This window comes from Chiloscyllium plagiosum, chromosome 39 (genome assembly GCF_004010195.1).
Source record: "Chiloscyllium plagiosum isolate BGI_BamShark_2017 chromosome 39, ASM401019v2, whole genome shotgun sequence".
Classification (NCBI taxonomy): Eukaryota; Metazoa; Chordata; class Chondrichthyes; order Orectolobiformes; family Hemiscylliidae; genus Chiloscyllium; species Chiloscyllium plagiosum.
In genome coordinates, this window is record NC_057748.1 from 17,221,721 (window position 1) to 17,239,162 (window position 17,442).

Below are 17,442 nucleotides of genomic sequence, written 5' to 3' on the forward strand. Positions count from 1 at the left end.
GATATCCTTCATAAGGCATCTACCTAGAGGAATAAGGGTCTGTTGCAGGGCATAAGAGAGACGGAGGACGGCAAGATGGAATACAGCTATGTCAGCACCATGATACCTCAAATTACCAAACTGCTCTGAATCGATACTTGGTGATCTGCCCAGATGAGATGCACACGTTACCCAGTTCAGTCTGCACTTAGTCGTCTGCATCTGTTTAAACAGTGAGGCGATGACACTCTTCTGCCTCCCCTCTGTTGTTAATCACTGACATTACAAGCAAGTCAAGGGTCAGCCACGAAGCAATTACAGGGGAGACAGTGGGGCAGTGACAATGTCATTGGACTGGCAATCCATGGGTTGAGGCAAATAATAAGCCATGGGACATGGGTTCAAATCCAACCAAAAAAACTGATGGAATGGAAATTCAAATCATAAAATCTGGCATTGACAATTAGGTTTGTGAAAACTCATTTAATTCATTAGTGCCCTTTAGGTAATTAAACTTGCATGAGATTTCAGACCCACAGCAATGCAGTTCACTCTTAACTGCTCTCTGAAATGGCCAAGCAAGCCTCTCTGCTCACAGGCAATTAGGAATGGGCTATAAATGCTGCCCTTGACAGCCTTGTCTATATCCCATAAAAGATAAAAAAGAGAATGCAATCACAGATGTTAATAAACAGGCATTTTCAGAGTGACTTGAATGTAGAAAATGCTTGAGCTTTAATCAGAATAAAGCAAACATCGGGGTAAACAAAAAGATGGGTCAATTAAATAGGTTGCAAGGTTACAGAAGTGGGCTGTAGTGCATCAGGAAGAAATTCAGCTCACGGTGAAACAGGACATTGAGACTGTGAGCAGAGTAACTCAGGCTTGGCACTGGTGAAGGAGGTGGAATCAATGGTGCTGATAAGTATCCTGAGAGAAGGAGCTGACAAAGTTAATAATTAGAAGTTCACTTCAGCAAACTGCAGTTCATCCAAGAAAGGATGGCAGACAAACTGTCTGACTAAAGAATGGAACCAAAGCAGGAGATTGCAGTGCGAGGGATATGGACAGAAGCCAGCACAATGGCAACGTACTGTTTAATATATCCTCAGTTTCACTAAATGCTGAGATGGGTGCCAATTACATACAGTCAGCCCAAACTTTAAAAAACATATCCATAATTTTCTAACTGCGCAAAAAGATTTGAAAACTTTTTACAATGCCAAGATTTAGCTGTCATTTGTCACTATCAAGAATCTTACTGTTTTAAGGTGCATGCGAGATGTTTTCCTCTCAAAAACAAAATTTCTCCACAAAAGCATCATCTTACAAGGGCAGCTTCCCTAACTGCCCTTAAGAAGATGGCAGCGGTGGTGAGCCACCGTCTTGAATTGTTGCGGTCCAAATGGAGTCGGCACACAGTGCTTTGTGGTGAGATGACCCAATGACAGTGAAAGAATGGTCTTGTATGAAACGCTATGGGAATGACCAGGAAACAGAACTGATGTGTAGTAGCCGGTGTTGAACTGGGGTGGACAAAGTGAAAAATCACACGACACCAGGTTATAGTCCAACAGGTTTATCTGGAAGCACTAGCTTTCGGAGTGCTGCTCCTTCATCAGATGGTTGTGGAGAATAAGACCATAAGACACAGAACTTATAACAAAAGATTACAGTGTCATGCAAATGAAATGATATACTGAACAAACCTGGATGGTTGTTAAGTCTTCATGGAACTGAAGTTATATATTGAAAAGGTAGGAAATAGAAGACCACCAGCAAAACACAATGCAGAGCTTTTGCAGAGATCAGTACTTCAAAGACAACCCTTTGCAAGTTCAAGCATATGGGGAGGGAAGCAACAAAGAGGAGAACATCAATAACATCAAGTGGTACAAACAAATCCACTCGAGATGGTCTGAATTACTAATCAGTACCAAGGCATTTTCCTTTACTGATGGGCAAGTTATTTCTCACATCTAGATTTCATACCTAAACCTGCTAGTCATTCAGAAATCACAAAGTGCCTTTAAAATAAAGTACAATTGTCTGCATTTCTCTAAGTTCCATCATTACAGCTATTACGTCAGCTGCATAGATCTCAAGCTTTTGAATTTCTTCCTGAAACACCTCTCTGCCCTCTAACATGGACCTGAAACCTAGGCTTTGCTCACTGTCCGAACACCATCTCTCAGAGCTCACTGTCAAATTTCCCATAATTCCTGAGAAGTTCTCTGGAATATTTTACCATGATAGATATTACATAATTACAACTTTTCCGTGAGAATAGAAAACCTATGATACTGCACACTGTAGTTCTAAGTTTCCCCAGAGTGGAACTCGGGAACTTAAGCTAAAAAAATGTTGAGGTTGAGAGCTCTGAAGCAACAGTGGACACAGCAAAGTTCCAAATGAGTTTTAACACTTGCGCTCCTGTTTCAACAGGCACACCATCTCAGCTAAACCCCACCACCCCCATGCCCTAAACTCAGCCTTGCCAGGTCTCCTCACTACTCCAGTAAGAGCTGAACAGCTTCCAAGCCTTAAAGGTTCAGTGGGAAAAGTTCGGGAAGCACTACCAAAGCCCCAAGACAATTGCCACACGGACAGGCTGCGCACAGGGAGTGAAAGAACCCTGCAACATGAGTGACAGCTGCAATATTGCCCCCTGCAGCTGGCCATTGAGGATGAGAGAAACCACTTATGAAGCATTGCTTAGTCACAGCAAAAGAATGTCCTGAATGACAGAATCCTCTAGCGCGTCCACACCACTTCAGACAAAGATCAAAATCCAAACTGGAGTAATAGCTTCCAGATTCAAAACAGGAATCGTTAAGTGAGAACTTAGATTACATTAAAAAATTAAACTAACACACCAACGCACACAAGGTTGAAAACAAATCAATCAGTTGGGGGAATAATGAGGTAAATCAGGAAGTGCTGGATGAGAGGTATTTACAAATTTGTAGATTGCAAGAATGAGGTTAGAATTAAGAGGTAATAGTCTCTACAGACTCGGGCTGTAAGAGGACGACCTGGGCTGAAACCCTGCAGAAAGGGTCCCAGGTTCGATTCCAGCCTCGGGTGACTGTCTGTGTGGAGGTTTACATTCTCCCAGTGCCCGGTTTCCTCGCACAATCCAAAGATGTGCAGGTCAGGTGAATTGGCCATGGTAAATTGCTCATAGCATTAGGTGCATTGGTCAGAGGGAAATGGGTCTGGGTGGGTTACTCTTCGGAGGGTGGGTATGGACTGGTTGGGCCTGTTTCCACACTGTATGGAATCTAATCTAATCAAAAAAAGAAAGAAAGATAAAAACACAGACAATAGGAGCAGACGTGGGCCATTCTGTCTGCCCTCCAAGCTCTATCATTCTATAGAATCACTACTGATCCTTAACCTCAAGGTCACTTTCCCACCTGATGCCAGAAATCCCTCAGTCTTTGAATCTATCAACTATCAACTCAAGCCTTGAATACACTCGGCAACTGAGGACCACAGTCCATTGTAATAGCTAATTCATTAACCCAAGTGAAGACATTTCTCCCATTTCAGTTCAAAATGGCACTCTTTGCTCCTCTCTGCCCAACTATTTGGATTCAGAATCTTAAGCCTGGGACAACAGCCTCTTAGTATCTACACTGTCAAACCCTCTTTGGAAGTTGGGTCAATAATGTATTTGTAAATTAGAAGGAAAACAACTTTCAATTTGATATCACATTTAATGCAGAAAAAGGTCTTCATAAGATGATTATCTGAAAAAATTGGCATTGAGCTACATAAGATGTCAGAGCAGATGAGAAAGATATTAGCAAAAGAGATCTTAACATATCTTAAAGGAACAGAAAGCGATGGAGAAGTCAAATATAATAAGAAATAGGTGATCATTTGTCCCCTTAAGCTTATCTTGCCAGTCAATAAGAGTATGCTAATCAGATCATGACCTTCACTTCACTGTCAGTCTTGCCCCTCCCCCCCCCAGCCCTCATCCACAACCCTTGGCTCCCTTACAAATCCAAATTCCATCGAGCTCAGCCTGGAATCTAGAACAAATTCAATGATTGACCCCATGCTGTTCCCTGGACTAGAGAATTCTAAAAACAGATTATCTCAGCAGTGAGCTGTCTGCTAGTCACATTGGTGAATTCTATGGGATATACATCAACTGGCCACTTGGCCTAATACTAGTAATTGTGCTCTTGAGCCTTTCCCATTTTTCCTGAAAATCTACGAGCTGTAACTTTCTCCCCTCTATGATTTTTTAGCTATCTCTTAAAGAGAATTTATAATGTCCGCTTCAACCATTTAGGAGGTCTGTGTTCTTAACACTCTTCAAGTTATGAAAAGTTTCTTTCAAATTCTCCCCTGGACTCCTTGGCAACAATCTTATATCGATGGACTCCATAGCATGCAAATAGTTAGATGAAAGTGGTTTAATCTAATACGCAGTTGGGACAGATTTACTTGGCGAAAGGCATGGGGGAAAATAGTGGTTAAATACATTAAGCAAGGATAAAAATGGTGTGGTGTATAACACTGGCGCGGACCAACCAGACTCAAAGGTCTGTATCTGTGCTGCACATTCCATTTCATTTTATGTGAAATACATTGATTGAGTCAGATATCAATAGTGATGATTCCACCTCAATATCGTCCTAAAGGTATCTGGTAGAATCCTTATTTCAACACTTACTGGCTGTAGCTTTGACACTGGAATTTCATAGCAATCACAGAATCCCTACAGTATGGAAGCAGGCCATTTGGCCAAGTCCATGCAAACCTTCCAAAAAGCATCCCACCCAGACTCACTCCCCTTACCCATCCCCTGTAACCCCCCCCCCTGCATTTCCCATGACTAATCCTCCAATTCTAACATCCCTGGACACTTCGGGTAATTCAGCATGGCCAATCCACTAACCTGCAGATCTTCGGACTGTGGGAGGAAAACAGCACCCAGGGGAGAATGTGCTAACTCCACGCACACAGTCGCCCAAGGGTGGGATCAAACCTGTGTCCCTGGCACTGTGAGGCAGCAGTGATAACCTCCGAGCCACCGTATCACCCATTTAGTGCAAAGAGAATGGTTTATATTTCTACAACATCTATTGAGACCACATGGAATGTCTCCTAACTCCTCTTCACTCCAAAGTTTCACAGCAAATTAAGTACATCTGAAGTGTCACTTCATTAATCGAGCTGGCAGTAATTTGTACACAGCAAGGATTTGCAAGCTGTAAATCTAAAGAGTCAATCTATCTTGGTAGTGCCGGTTGACAGATGAATGCTGGCCAGAAAAATACATTGCTCTTCTTCAAAAAGTTTGAAGTTCAAAAAGATCTTTTAGATCGCTCACATCCAGCTGACCAAGCAAACAGCAGTTCAGTCCAAAGCCTCATCTGAAAGCGGACACTGTCAAAACGTAACTTGCTGGTATCAGTCCAGATGATGTGATGGCAGCTTGTTTTGGGGCTTGATCAGTAGGTCTCAGGAAGGAGAGGTCACATCTAGAGAGAGATGTATCCTGAGGAATATGTTTTTTTAAAAAGCCAGAATAAATTGAAACCCAGAATCAGGGAGGCCCTGATTGAAATTTACTGAATATTGAAAGGCCTGGAGAAGTAGATGTGGAGAAGACATTTCTTCTAGTAGGAGAGACCCGGGGTTTGAGGGCACAGCCTCAGGGTGAAGGGAAGACCCTTTAGAACTGAGATGAGGAGAAATTCCTTCAGCCAGAGGATGGGTAATCTGTGGAATTCATTACCACTGCAAGTGTAGAGGCCAAGTAATTGAGTGTATTGAAGACAGAGATACGTAGGTTCTTGGTTAGTAAGGAAAACAGCAACTATGGTGAGAAGCCAGGAGAATGGGGTTGAGAAAAAAATTTCATCTACAACCAAACGACTCAGCAGATTTGATGGGCCGGATGGTGTAATTTTCCTCCTATATTTTATGGCCTTTATAAACCCACAATCTTCTGATTAAGAGAAGACACTTGTAAAACAGTACTCCGTAAAAGTTCTTTAAGAAACAATTCACATCTTGAAGATCACATTATGTTAAACAACAAAATATTATTCCTTGGATATTGTAATAAAGCCCAATTGACATTGTAAATTGAAAGAGGAAAACTGAATTGAAATTAAATTGAATGGAGTTAAATCAGGAACGCTGCATGGTGTAAACACGAGGAATCAGAAAATTGTGGATTCACCGATTCTTTGTTTTGATTAGATTAGATTCCCTATAGTGTGGGAACAGGCCCTTCGGCCCAAAAGGTCCACACCGACCCTCTGAAGAGCAACCCGCCCAGACCCATTCCCCACTGCACCTAACAATACAGGCAATTTAGCATGGCCAATTCACCTGACCTGCACATCTTTGGACTGTGGGAGGAAACCGGAGCACCTGGAGGAAACCCACGCAGACACAGGGAGAATGTGCAAACTCCACACAGACAGTTGCCTGAGGTGGGAATTGAACCCGGGTCCCTGGCGCTGAGAGGCAGCAGTACTAACCACTGAGCCACCATGCCACCCCACATCATGCAGCCACATCATGTACTGATGGAGAACAGTCAAAGAGAGGTAGATGCTCCCCCTTCCTAAATAAATACACAATAGCTCAGGAATCCATCTGCTATGAAGTCAGTGTGATTTTCCATTTCATTTTCAGTTCACACCAACTACCTGTGAGCAGAATGGCCAAGTTTATTTCCAATTTGCACTGACATGGACAGTTTTCATGCTACAGAAAGCAATTTGAGAACCTTCCTAATTCCATCACTCGCCCCAACAAATCTAATTTTTTTTTGTTAAGATCCTTAACGCCAACAAAAGAAAGCATCTTTTAGCTTAATTGGATTCAGACAGAGGTCAGAGGGGAAAAAAGTAACCAACCATAACCAATAAGCTCCTCAGACAAAGTCTTTTTAACTGTTGGAACTATTTTGGCTTTCATCATTCTCGATTGCTGCTTTTAGTTCATTCAACTAAAATACACACAAACTGGATAGTCATGCTGTACTGAAAGCAGTGCCTTTCTGGTAATAATGTTGAGCCAAAGTCACTTCAGGGGGTTGTAAAGATTCCAGGGCACTGTTCAAATTCGAGCTGAGAGTTTTTGCAGTGTTTTGTTTAACATTCTTCCCCTGACCACCAGTAAGAACATATCAGCTGGTCACTATTTCTTTGGAGATTCTGTTGTATCAAGACTGGCTGCAGCAGCTGCCCAAGTAACAGGTTGCAGCCCCTGATTTATTTGGGGCTAGGTTCTGCAGAGTGCAATAATGCATTTTTCTGAAAGCTAACAGAATCACTAAATGGAAAGAAATCATAATTGGGGAGAAAAAGGGCAAATAAAGTTCAATTATTAGCACTATAGCCAAAGTGCTTTTCCATTAGTGAATAGTCCAGGTTGTGGAGCAGAAGAGCATGGTAATTACAGTGCTGTAATTACTTGCTGCTACAGCAGCAGGATCCCAACTGCAATTATTGAGAATCTATGATTCTGCCAGAGTAAAGGAGTGACCTTGAGGCAGTTGTTTCACAGTTGGAGCAGTCCAGAGTGAAAAAGTCTTGTGTTCAAGCCCCACCTGCCCTAGAGATGTGTTATTTAACGTGCCTGACCAGGCGATTAAAAATATCTGAAGGAGTCAGTGATAAGCCAAGGATCAGCCAGAGAGACTTGGGAGTTGTGCAATCCAAATTAAAACTTCAATGCACAATTAAGCAGCAGAGAAATTACCTGCAGTAGCAAGTAGGACAGCTCCTTGCAAATTACGGACAACTGCAACCACTAGTTAATAGACTCCTACAAGCATATGTTCACAGAAGCAAACTCGCTTGGACCATCCTTAACTTGTACTACAAGAGACCAGGTCTAAAATTAAAGCACAAAAACTTTTACTGACCAGGTAGAAGGTTACGAGTTTTACAAATGTACACACTACTTATCAGTTAATAAAATCTTTACAGAAAACACGTGAGCACAAAGCAGGAGCAAGAGAAGTTTGACAGCGTAAGGACAGAGATTTAATCCACAGGCAAACTCTAATCAAGAGATTTTTAAATAGCGTTTGGTGACATGTACTGAGGCAAACAGTCCAATGGTTGAACTTCAGAGGCAGGTGCTGATCTAAAATAAAATAAATCTAATTGCCAAAGTAATTCCAGAAGGGTTCTGTCTCTGTCGGTTACATCTGGCACAATACTAAAACTTAGCAAAGTCACGGGGCCAGTGATACATATTTTTAGTGCAGTAGAAAAGAGCAAGAAAAACAGAAAAGATGCAAGAGACAGCATGATTACACTTCATAATTTATTAAGATCAGCTCAAGACATACATACACAAGCTTTGACATGAAAGAAAAACCAATAAATAAGTTTAGCAAGCTGAATAACACCTTTCACAAAGGTTACCAACATTGGAAACATTATTAAATTTGCTGGCAACAGCAAGATAGAAAGGAGAGCAACTTGTGAGGAGGATACAAAATCAAAGAGCTAATGATGGGCTCGAAGGCAAAATATATTGGCAGATTAAAATGTGGGAGGGTAGGAGGTTGACCACTTCAGCAGGAAGAATACCAAAGGCTATCATTACTTTCATGGAGAGAAATTTCAGAATGCAGTGCAAGAGGCAGCCAGGTTAATCACAGTAGGTTAGCATGGAAATACAGAGCATGATTAAGACAGACAAATGAAATGTGACGTTTATTGCAAAGGAGATGGGAGTACAGGAGTGGGAAAGTCTTGCTACAACTGTACAGATCCGTGAAGGGTCATACTTGACATGAAACATTAGTTCTATTTCTCTCTCCAAAGATGATACGAGACCTGCTGAGTTGCTCCAGCATTTGTTTCAGATTTCCAGTAACTACAGTATTTTGCTCTCAGATGATTTCAGGGATGAAGGTTTGTCTGATGAGACTCTACTGCAGCATATACATGAAAACTAAGACTGAACTGATTCAATAAAGGGAATTCACTGTAGACTTGAAGGTGAACTGTTTAGGTCTAGATGGAAAGAGGGTGCAGGGACTAAATGCCTAAGTCTTTGCAAAGCCACTAGAGGCATAATGGGCTGAATGGCATTTAGCAGTAAGATTCCATGTGTTTATATTGATATTTACTTCATTCATGTTATAGCTCTGCTGATGCCACAGTAATTAAAATAGCTCTGGAAATCTAATTACATGCTTGCTGAGGGTAAGTCTATATACTTAAGAGTTTTATAAATAGACTGAATTGATGAAGTCAGTTAGCCAGTAAGAAGCATAGATAACAGGAAGCTATATTTGGAAGGAACTGATGTTTTTCCTCCATTTAATTAACTGCCTTTTTATTTGGAGTTTTTTTTTTAACATGACAGAAAAAAATGCTGCACGTCAATAAAATCTTTCACTGGATTCGCACAAGAACATTAGAAACACAAGTGCACCCTGTGAGCCTGTTCTGCCATTATTGCTGATCAGATTCTGCATACCCCCTGCCAACCACCGACCTTAGACAACAATCAAACTCAGCTTTGAGCAGTTTCTACCGTTACAATACCAACCAGTAACAAACCAAAAGAAATTTATTATCTCCTAAATTACGTGCTAAGTTAAGTGGGACGCGACATTTGGACTCTGACGAGGAAGACTTTGGTTCCAATTTCGAGCCAATGACCCCCAACAGAAAAGGGGCGGCATGGTGGCTTAGTGGTTAGCAATGCTGCCTTATAGCACCAGGGACCTGGGTTCAATACACTTCAGAGGGTCAGTATGGACTTGTAGGGCCTGTTTCCATTCTGTAGTGAATCTAATGCTTCATCAGAACCTATCTAGCCTGACAGGATATTCTCCAGTCAAGTAGCACACTAATTCTAATCATCCACCTTCACACTTGGCTGAGGGAATAAAGAGAGCTCAGTGGCTGTATGTCAACACCAAGGTGGCATTTGCTGACCCTATATGTCAACACTATTGTTCAAGGAAGGGGAGGGATGGGCAGAGCTCCATTGAATAGGGCTTTGCCAGTACATTAGGGTTTATTTTTTATTACAGATGCAACATTTAGCCTTAGAAAGTAGCACAACATCCACTTTTCATTTAGTACAATGTCTTGCATGTCAATTTTAACCAACTTACGTTGAAAGCAAGCAACAATAACTTGGGGTGTTTTGTCCACGTCACAAAGAACAACCGGCAATATGTCTTCTCGGTTGACTGAAGCAATTACTGTGCAAAGATGGAACCGATCATAGAATCCAGAGTTTGGAAACAGGCCATTCAGCCCAACAAGTTCATACCAACTCTAAACAGCATCCCACCTAGACTCACCCCCACCCCTGTAACCTTACATTCCCTGTGGCTAATCCACCTAATTTATACCTCTCTGGATAATATGGGCAAGTTAGCATGGCCAACCCATCTAACTTGCATATCTTTGGACTGTGGGAGGAAACCCACATAGGAGAACATGCAAACTCCACACACAGACAGTCACCCGAGGATGACATCGAACTCAGGTCTCTGGTGCTGTGAGGCAGCAGTGCTGACCACTTAGCCACCATTTCACCCTTGGATGCCTTTCATGCTGTGGAAGACTAGGGAGTGCAGCTAAACGTGGGAGCTTCAGCCTGTACATAAACCCATTAATAACTACAAAGATACCTCCACCAAGGTTAAAGGAGGAAGTTATCAAGATGAACAGTTCACCTTCAAGGGAGGTGGTCATTATTTTAAGGCACCTAATTGTCAGTGTTCTAACAAACCAAAATAAAATTAACAATAGTTTCAGAGTAAAGCCATCAGGCCATTTCAGCCAAGGCAAGGAGAATTTTTTCACTCAAAGTGCTGTTGTTCTTTTGAGTTGTCTACCCCATAAATACCAATCATTGATTATATTCAAGAGGTGACTAGATTTTTGGATACTGAAGAAATTAAGGATATGGGAGGAATGCAGGATGGTGGGAAATGAAACATAACTATTTCTAAATTTACTTTTGGAACTTGGCCTTTACTCGTTGGACAAGAATTTATTGCCTGTCCTTAGTTGCCCCTTGAGAATGTTTAGTGAGCTGCCTTCTTGAACCTCTGCAGTTCATGTACTATCGGTAGACTCTCAATCGCCTTGGGGAATGAATTCGAAGATTTTGATCCAGCAACACTGAAGGAATAATGATATTTCCAAGTTGTGATGGTGAGTGGCTTGGAGGGGAACTTGCAAGGCGTTCCCCCTGTATCTGCTGTCCTTGTGTTTCTAAATGGTAGTGGCGTGTGCTGTCTAACCACTGAGCCCCCATTCCAGCCTGGATGCATATCATCACAAACATGCTGCAGAGGATGACGGAGTGCAGCTCATAAACCCATTGATAACTACAAGATGGTGAATTTGTACAGTGTAGCTTCTAGATAGAACACACTGCTGCAACTGAGTGTGTTTGTGATGGAGGGAGTGGATTCTTGTGGATGCTGCATGGACGGTACAGTGGCTCAGTGGTTAGCACTGCTGTCTCACAGCACCAGGAACCCAAACGACTGACTGTGTGGAGTTTACACATTCTCCCAGTGTCTGCGTGGGTTTCCTCTGGGTGCTCCAGTTTCCTCCCACAATCCAAAGATGTGCAGGTCAGGTGAATTGGCTATGCCAGATTGTCCATAGTGTTAGGTGCATTAGTCAGAAGGAAATGGGTCTGGGTGGGTCACTCTTCAGAGGGTCAATGTGGACTTGTTGGGCCGAAGGGCCTGTTTCTACACTGTAGGGAATCTAATCTAAATGAGCTGCCTTGTCCTGGATGATGTCAAGTTTCCAGAGCGTTGTTTGAGGTGCACCCATCCAGGTAAGTGGTATATATTCAAGACATTCCTCGCTGGTGCTTTGTATATAGTAAATAGGATTTGGATAGTCAGGTGGTGAGTCACTCACTGCAGTATTCCAAGTCTCTGACCTGCTCTTGTAGCCATTGTATTTATGTGAGGCATCCAGTTGAGTCAGAGGGATGTACAGCAGACACAGACCCTTTGTTCCAACTTGTCCATGCTGACCAGGTATTCTAAATTAATCTAGCCCCATTTACCAGCACTTGGCACATATCCATATCCTTTCTATTCATGCTTCCATCCAATTGAGGTTCTGGTCAATGGCAACTTTTAGAACTTGGATAGTGTGGATTTAATGATGGCAACACCATTGAATGTCAAAGGATGACTTCATTGGCTCTTAGAGATGGCATTTATTTGGCATGAACGTTACTTGCCATTTTTCAGCCCATGCCTAAATACCATCTAGATCTTGCTACGTTTGGAAACAGACTACTTCATTATCGGAGGAGTTGCAAATGGTGAACATGGTGTAATCAGCAAACATCCCACTTCTGGCCTTATGGTGGAGGGGAGATCATTGGTCAAGAAGCTTAAGAGGGTAGTATCCTAGGCCCAAACATGAGGAACTTTTGCAGAGATGCCCCAGATAAATGAGATGACTGACTTCCAACAACTACAACCATCTTCCTCTGTGCCTGATATGACTCCAACCAGCCAAGAGTTTTTCCTTATTCCCATGATCTTATGGAATGAAGAATCTTGAAGAGTGAAATAGCCAACCACTGCATCTATTTATGATCTTAAAATGTTGGGTCGAAACACTGACTGGAACAGCACTGTGTGTTGTGGAACTTAAGCAAAAGGATCCCCTCTCTGTTCTCATTGTACAGTGAAGAGAATAATACAATTATTCAAATCATTTTTTGAGCAGCCCATGTGCATCTTTCCCACAATTGAATGGTCAGTCTTATGCCTAGAACATGCCAAACAGGCAAAGGTCACTCAGCATTTAGAACCTGCTCAGTCATTTGAAAAGACTCTGACTGTTCCAACTGCAACAGTAAGTTCATTTCCCTGCTAGTCCCTGACATCCTCTGACTCCCCATCCCCACAATAAACATTTCAATCACCTTTGTTTCCACTGCTCTGACAAAGAGGGTTCCACAGACTCAACCGTTAGAGAAAAGCAAAAGTACTCCTCATATCCGTGCTTAAAGCATGAAGTTGGCTTTGTCGCTAATGTCCTGCAGGTACAAACTACAGGAGATAAAACCAGCAACTGTGAAATAGCTTTGACAGACCATGTCATTGCTGTAAAATTGGGTATAATTCAGCATCTGGGTCTGAATTATCCTGGTTTTCAAACAATATCCTTTGTTTATGCTTCCATTCAAATTGATTGCATTGCAAATGGGAAATCGTTCCACTAACCAGCTGTTTTAGAATGCTCTAAATTTACACTGAAAATGTGATAACCTGGTTTATTAATGCAGCTGAGAATCAGTTTATAAACAAAAATCAGCATTTTTAATCAAGTGTTTAGCTACTTTAAATAACTGAAAATGATTTTTTAATCATTCAAAACCAGGTAGTAGTTTCCTAGTAAATTAAATATTCCGTTGTTAAAAGCTTTTAACAGGTCCTAATAGTTCCCTTGGGTGGAATTTAATGCCATTCCTGGTGCTGGAGGGCTGGGGACACTGATTCAGGGAGGAGGCTTGAGGATGGGGACTCGGCCCTGTATCAATTCAGCCAATGGCAGGAAGTCCTTGGGACAGCTCCCACACGCCAACACTGATTGAAGCCCTTAAACAGCCCTAATTAAATCCTACTTAAAGGTCCCCTCCCAACATCACTAGCATTAATCTAGTTGTCAGTTAGGGGTCGTGTCAAGGGACTCAAAAAGTAGCTGGTCACTCGAGGATTTCTGGAAGGGTTGATTCTCAAAAGCTTGGGTTATGTTCAGATATGACACACTCCACCCAACCAAATAAAGTCATAAGTCTCACCTCACCAGGCTGTAGTCCAACAGGTTTATTTAAAATCACAAGCTTTTGGAGCACTGCTCCTTCAGGTTCATCTAGCTTGCCTTTTTCCCGTTCTGAATACTGATGAGATATCCCCTTTTTTTTGCCCCCTTCTGCACACATTTAGCCATTTCTTTCAATCCTTTGGCAAGTTCATCTGTAACCTGATGGTTTCTCCACACTTGAATGCCAGATTTGTACCGAGCACCAAGACACGCCTGACCAAAGGACAGCAGGGCTTTAAGATGGCTTTGCAGCAATTTGACAAGACTTAACAGTGTCACTCAGTTACATGCGCCACCCCACCCACCTAAACTACACCCAATGCTTTGTACTTGCATGCACAATATTAATTGTGTCACTGTAAATGCACTGAAATGCTCTGTAAGAATTAAATTTTTCTTAATATTCCCAGATCCAGGATTTATTTTTTCAAGCGCAAATCAGCCTTCAAATCACAAGGAGCTTTTTTTTTCAAATGAGCAGAAAAAAAACTTCACCTGACTGTAGATTTAAAATAGATTCTGCATCAGAAGCCATGTCGGCCTGTCAGCAGTCCCCAGAATTGGACAGATATGCAGCAGGTGAAGGTGCACAATACGCAACACTGTTCACTTGTAGTCATTTCCACCAAAAGCAGGAGAAAGCTAACCTTCTTTTAATCCCCTGTAACGAGTGCCGTCAGTGCAGCAATGCCCTTTCCACGTGTTGTGACCGCTGACAGACAGAATCTCGGACAAGACGGACTTGATCTTCCTGGTCTTGTCCAGCATGGTAGAAGACTGCTTTTGAAGCAAGTACATTGAAAGCTTTTCTCGACGCAATCAATGGCCTGCAGTGTTGAGCTACAGCAGTGCAACAAGAATAGTTATCGCATCCAACTTCTGACATTCGACCTGCGTGACTCTACTCGCTCTGCACCCTTCGCTTAGTTCAAAAGAAAAGAATAAGGACCTCCCTTTGCTTATAATTCAATAGTCAGAACCAGATCCAAAAGAGCTCCCGTTGACATGGTGATCTCACCCAGAAGCAGCGGCCCTTCATGTGACAAGGGTAGCATTTGCCACCGTCTGCACATACAGAACTGACAACACATGGCAACAAGTGACTTATTGCAACCAAAATAGTACACACGCAGCTGCCCTCTTGGCTCCAACCAGCACATGTTGCCTCTTGGGATTTTTTTTTCAGGTTTTTAATATCACGCCAACCATCACCATCTTTTATTTATTTCTTTGAGTAATACCACAGCTGTTGAGTCCATGTGTCAATAACAGATTTAGAGAGCTGTCAATATAACTTGTACATGCAAGCAACTTGTCATACGGCAAAGTGTCAGACTGCTGCAAGAGAGGCACAATCCATGCGAGGGTAAGAGATTAAATCCAGTAACTAAAATAGGTTTTAATTTTCAAAATTTCATTTGATCAAAGGCACACACACTTCAGCTTCAATGTTTGCCACATTATACTCCAGCTGCCAACTTTTTTTTCCCTATTACAAAGCAGATTCTCTGCTATCCTTATTTCTTGTCTTCTCAGCAGTTGTGTCACCCACAAAACTTGGGGATAATGCATTCACCTTCCTCATCCAAGTCACTGATACATATTGTAAGTAATTGGGGCCCTAGCACTTCTCTACATAAAGATTTCCACCAAGAAATTACCTCAACTTAGCCCAACTCTGTGTTTTATTGGTTAGCCAATCATGGTTGGCATGCTGTAGGGACAGTTTACTATTCCTCCCTTTCCAAGTTTGGCTTTCTTGTGTCTGTGCCCAGGTAAGTGCGGGACTAGGTCCAAGAAGGGGATAGCACTGCAGCCTTACAGCACCAGAGACCTGGGTTCGATTCCCCCTCGGGTGACTGTCTGTGTGGAGTTTGCACCTACTCCCAGTGTCTGTGAAGGTTTCCTCCAGGTGCTCCAGTTTCCTCCCACAGTGCAAAGATGAACAGATCAGGTGGACTGGCCATGCTAAGTTGCCCTGTAGTATCCAGGAATGTGCAGACTAGGGGGATCAGCCATGAGAAATGCAGGGTTAAACAGACAGGATAGGGAGGTGGATCTAGGTGGGATGCTCTTCAGAAGGGCAATGTGGACTTGATGGGCTGAATGGCCCGCTTCCGCACATTAGGGATTCTAAGTGCAAAATGAAAAGCTTCAACTTGATGTCCTATTCTTAAATCAACGTTTATTATTTCCAATTGAATCATGATGTATTACAAGTCGAAAGGTCCGAAAGAAGGGGACAAACATGAACTGTGCCATCCGTATCCCTCTGATTGACATGTCTCAAGTACAGTCTTAGACTGTAGCTTCCGATTCTGGATTCCCTGAATATTGGGAACACAGCTGTGCATTTACCCTGTTCAGTCCGGTTAGAATTGTAGATTTCTGAGAGATACCTCCTCATTCTTCTAAACTTTAGTGACTATAGTGCTAACCGATCCAATTTCTCTTTATAGGTCAGTCCTGTCGTCTCAGAAATCAGTCTTGTAAAGCTTTGGTGTAATTCCTCCATAGCCAATCCTCAGATAAGGAGCCAAAACCCAACACAATACTGCAGGGGTGCTATATCACCTGGTGTATTCCCACGGTTCTACAAGTTTATCTTTTAAAATATTTTAAGACGATCATCTCTGCTTCCAACACCCTCATAGCAAGTACAAGATCATTACCATTTGCAGTGTAACAAAAATCCTTCTCATATTCATCTTTCCCAAACCATGTGTCCCCCTAGTCCTCACACCATCAGCTGATGGAAATGGTTTTGTCTACCTTATCAAACTTGCCATAATCTTGCACATCCCCATTAGAGCTCCCAGTATCTTGCTTTGATCCAAAGAGAATGTCCACTGCTTCTCAAACCTGACCTGGTGTCTAAACAATTTCCCATACTGTTAAGTTCCATCATGCAACAGGATGATAAATTTAACTGAAGGGCACAGAAGATGGGCCAATGGGCTGAGAAGTGGCAGATGGTGTTTAATTCAGATAAATGCAAGGTGCTGCATTTTGGGAAAGCAAATCTTAACAGGACTTATCCACTTAATGGTAAGGTCCTAGGGAGTGTTGCTGAACAAAGAGATCTTAGAATGGAGGTTCATAGCTCCTTGAAAGTGGAGTTGCAGGTAGATAGGATAGTGAAAGAGGCGTTTGGTATGCTTTCCTTTATCGGTCAGAGTAATGAGTACAGGAGTTGGGAGGTCATGTTGCGGCTGTACAGGACATTGGTTAGGCCACTGTTGGAATACTGTGTGCAATTCTGGTCTCCTTCCTATCGGAAAGATGTTGTGAAACTTGAAAAGGTTCAGAAACGATTTACAAGGATGTTGCCAGGGTTGGAGGATTTGAGCTATAGGGAAAGGCTGAATAGGCTGGGGCTGCTTTCCCTGGAGCATCAGAGGCTGAGGAGTGACCTTATAGAGGTTTACAAAATTATGAGGGGCATGGATAGGATAAATAGACAAAGTCTTTCCCCTGGGGTCAGGGAGTCCAGAACTAGAGGGCATAGGTTTAGGGTGAGAGGGGAAAGATATAAAAGAGACCGAAGGGGCAACTTTTTCATGCAGAGGGTGGTACGCGTATGGAATGAACTGCCAGAGGAAGTGGTGGAGGCTGGTACAATTGC

At 42.4% G+C, this 17,442-nt stretch overlaps 1 protein-coding gene across 5 annotated transcripts in view; it reads right to left on the bottom strand.

Moving 5' to 3' along the window:
* The window catches only part of LOC122542284 (myocardin-related transcription factor A-like), a 200,812-nt gene that overhangs the window by 91,380 nt on the left and 91,990 nt on the right, over nt 1-17,442 (bottom strand). The window contains exon 1 of one of the 5 annotated variants that reach the window (XM_043679875.1): nt 14,465-14,662. The exons of the other annotated variants lie outside the window; for them this stretch is intronic. Within the exon in view, the coding sequence (XP_043535810.1) occupies nt 14,465-14,615 (151 nt within the window). The 5' untranslated portion in view covers nt 14,616-14,662. Of the gene's footprint in view, nt 1-14,464; nt 14,663-17,442 lie in introns of those variants that run through there. 5 annotated transcript variants of the gene reach the window in all.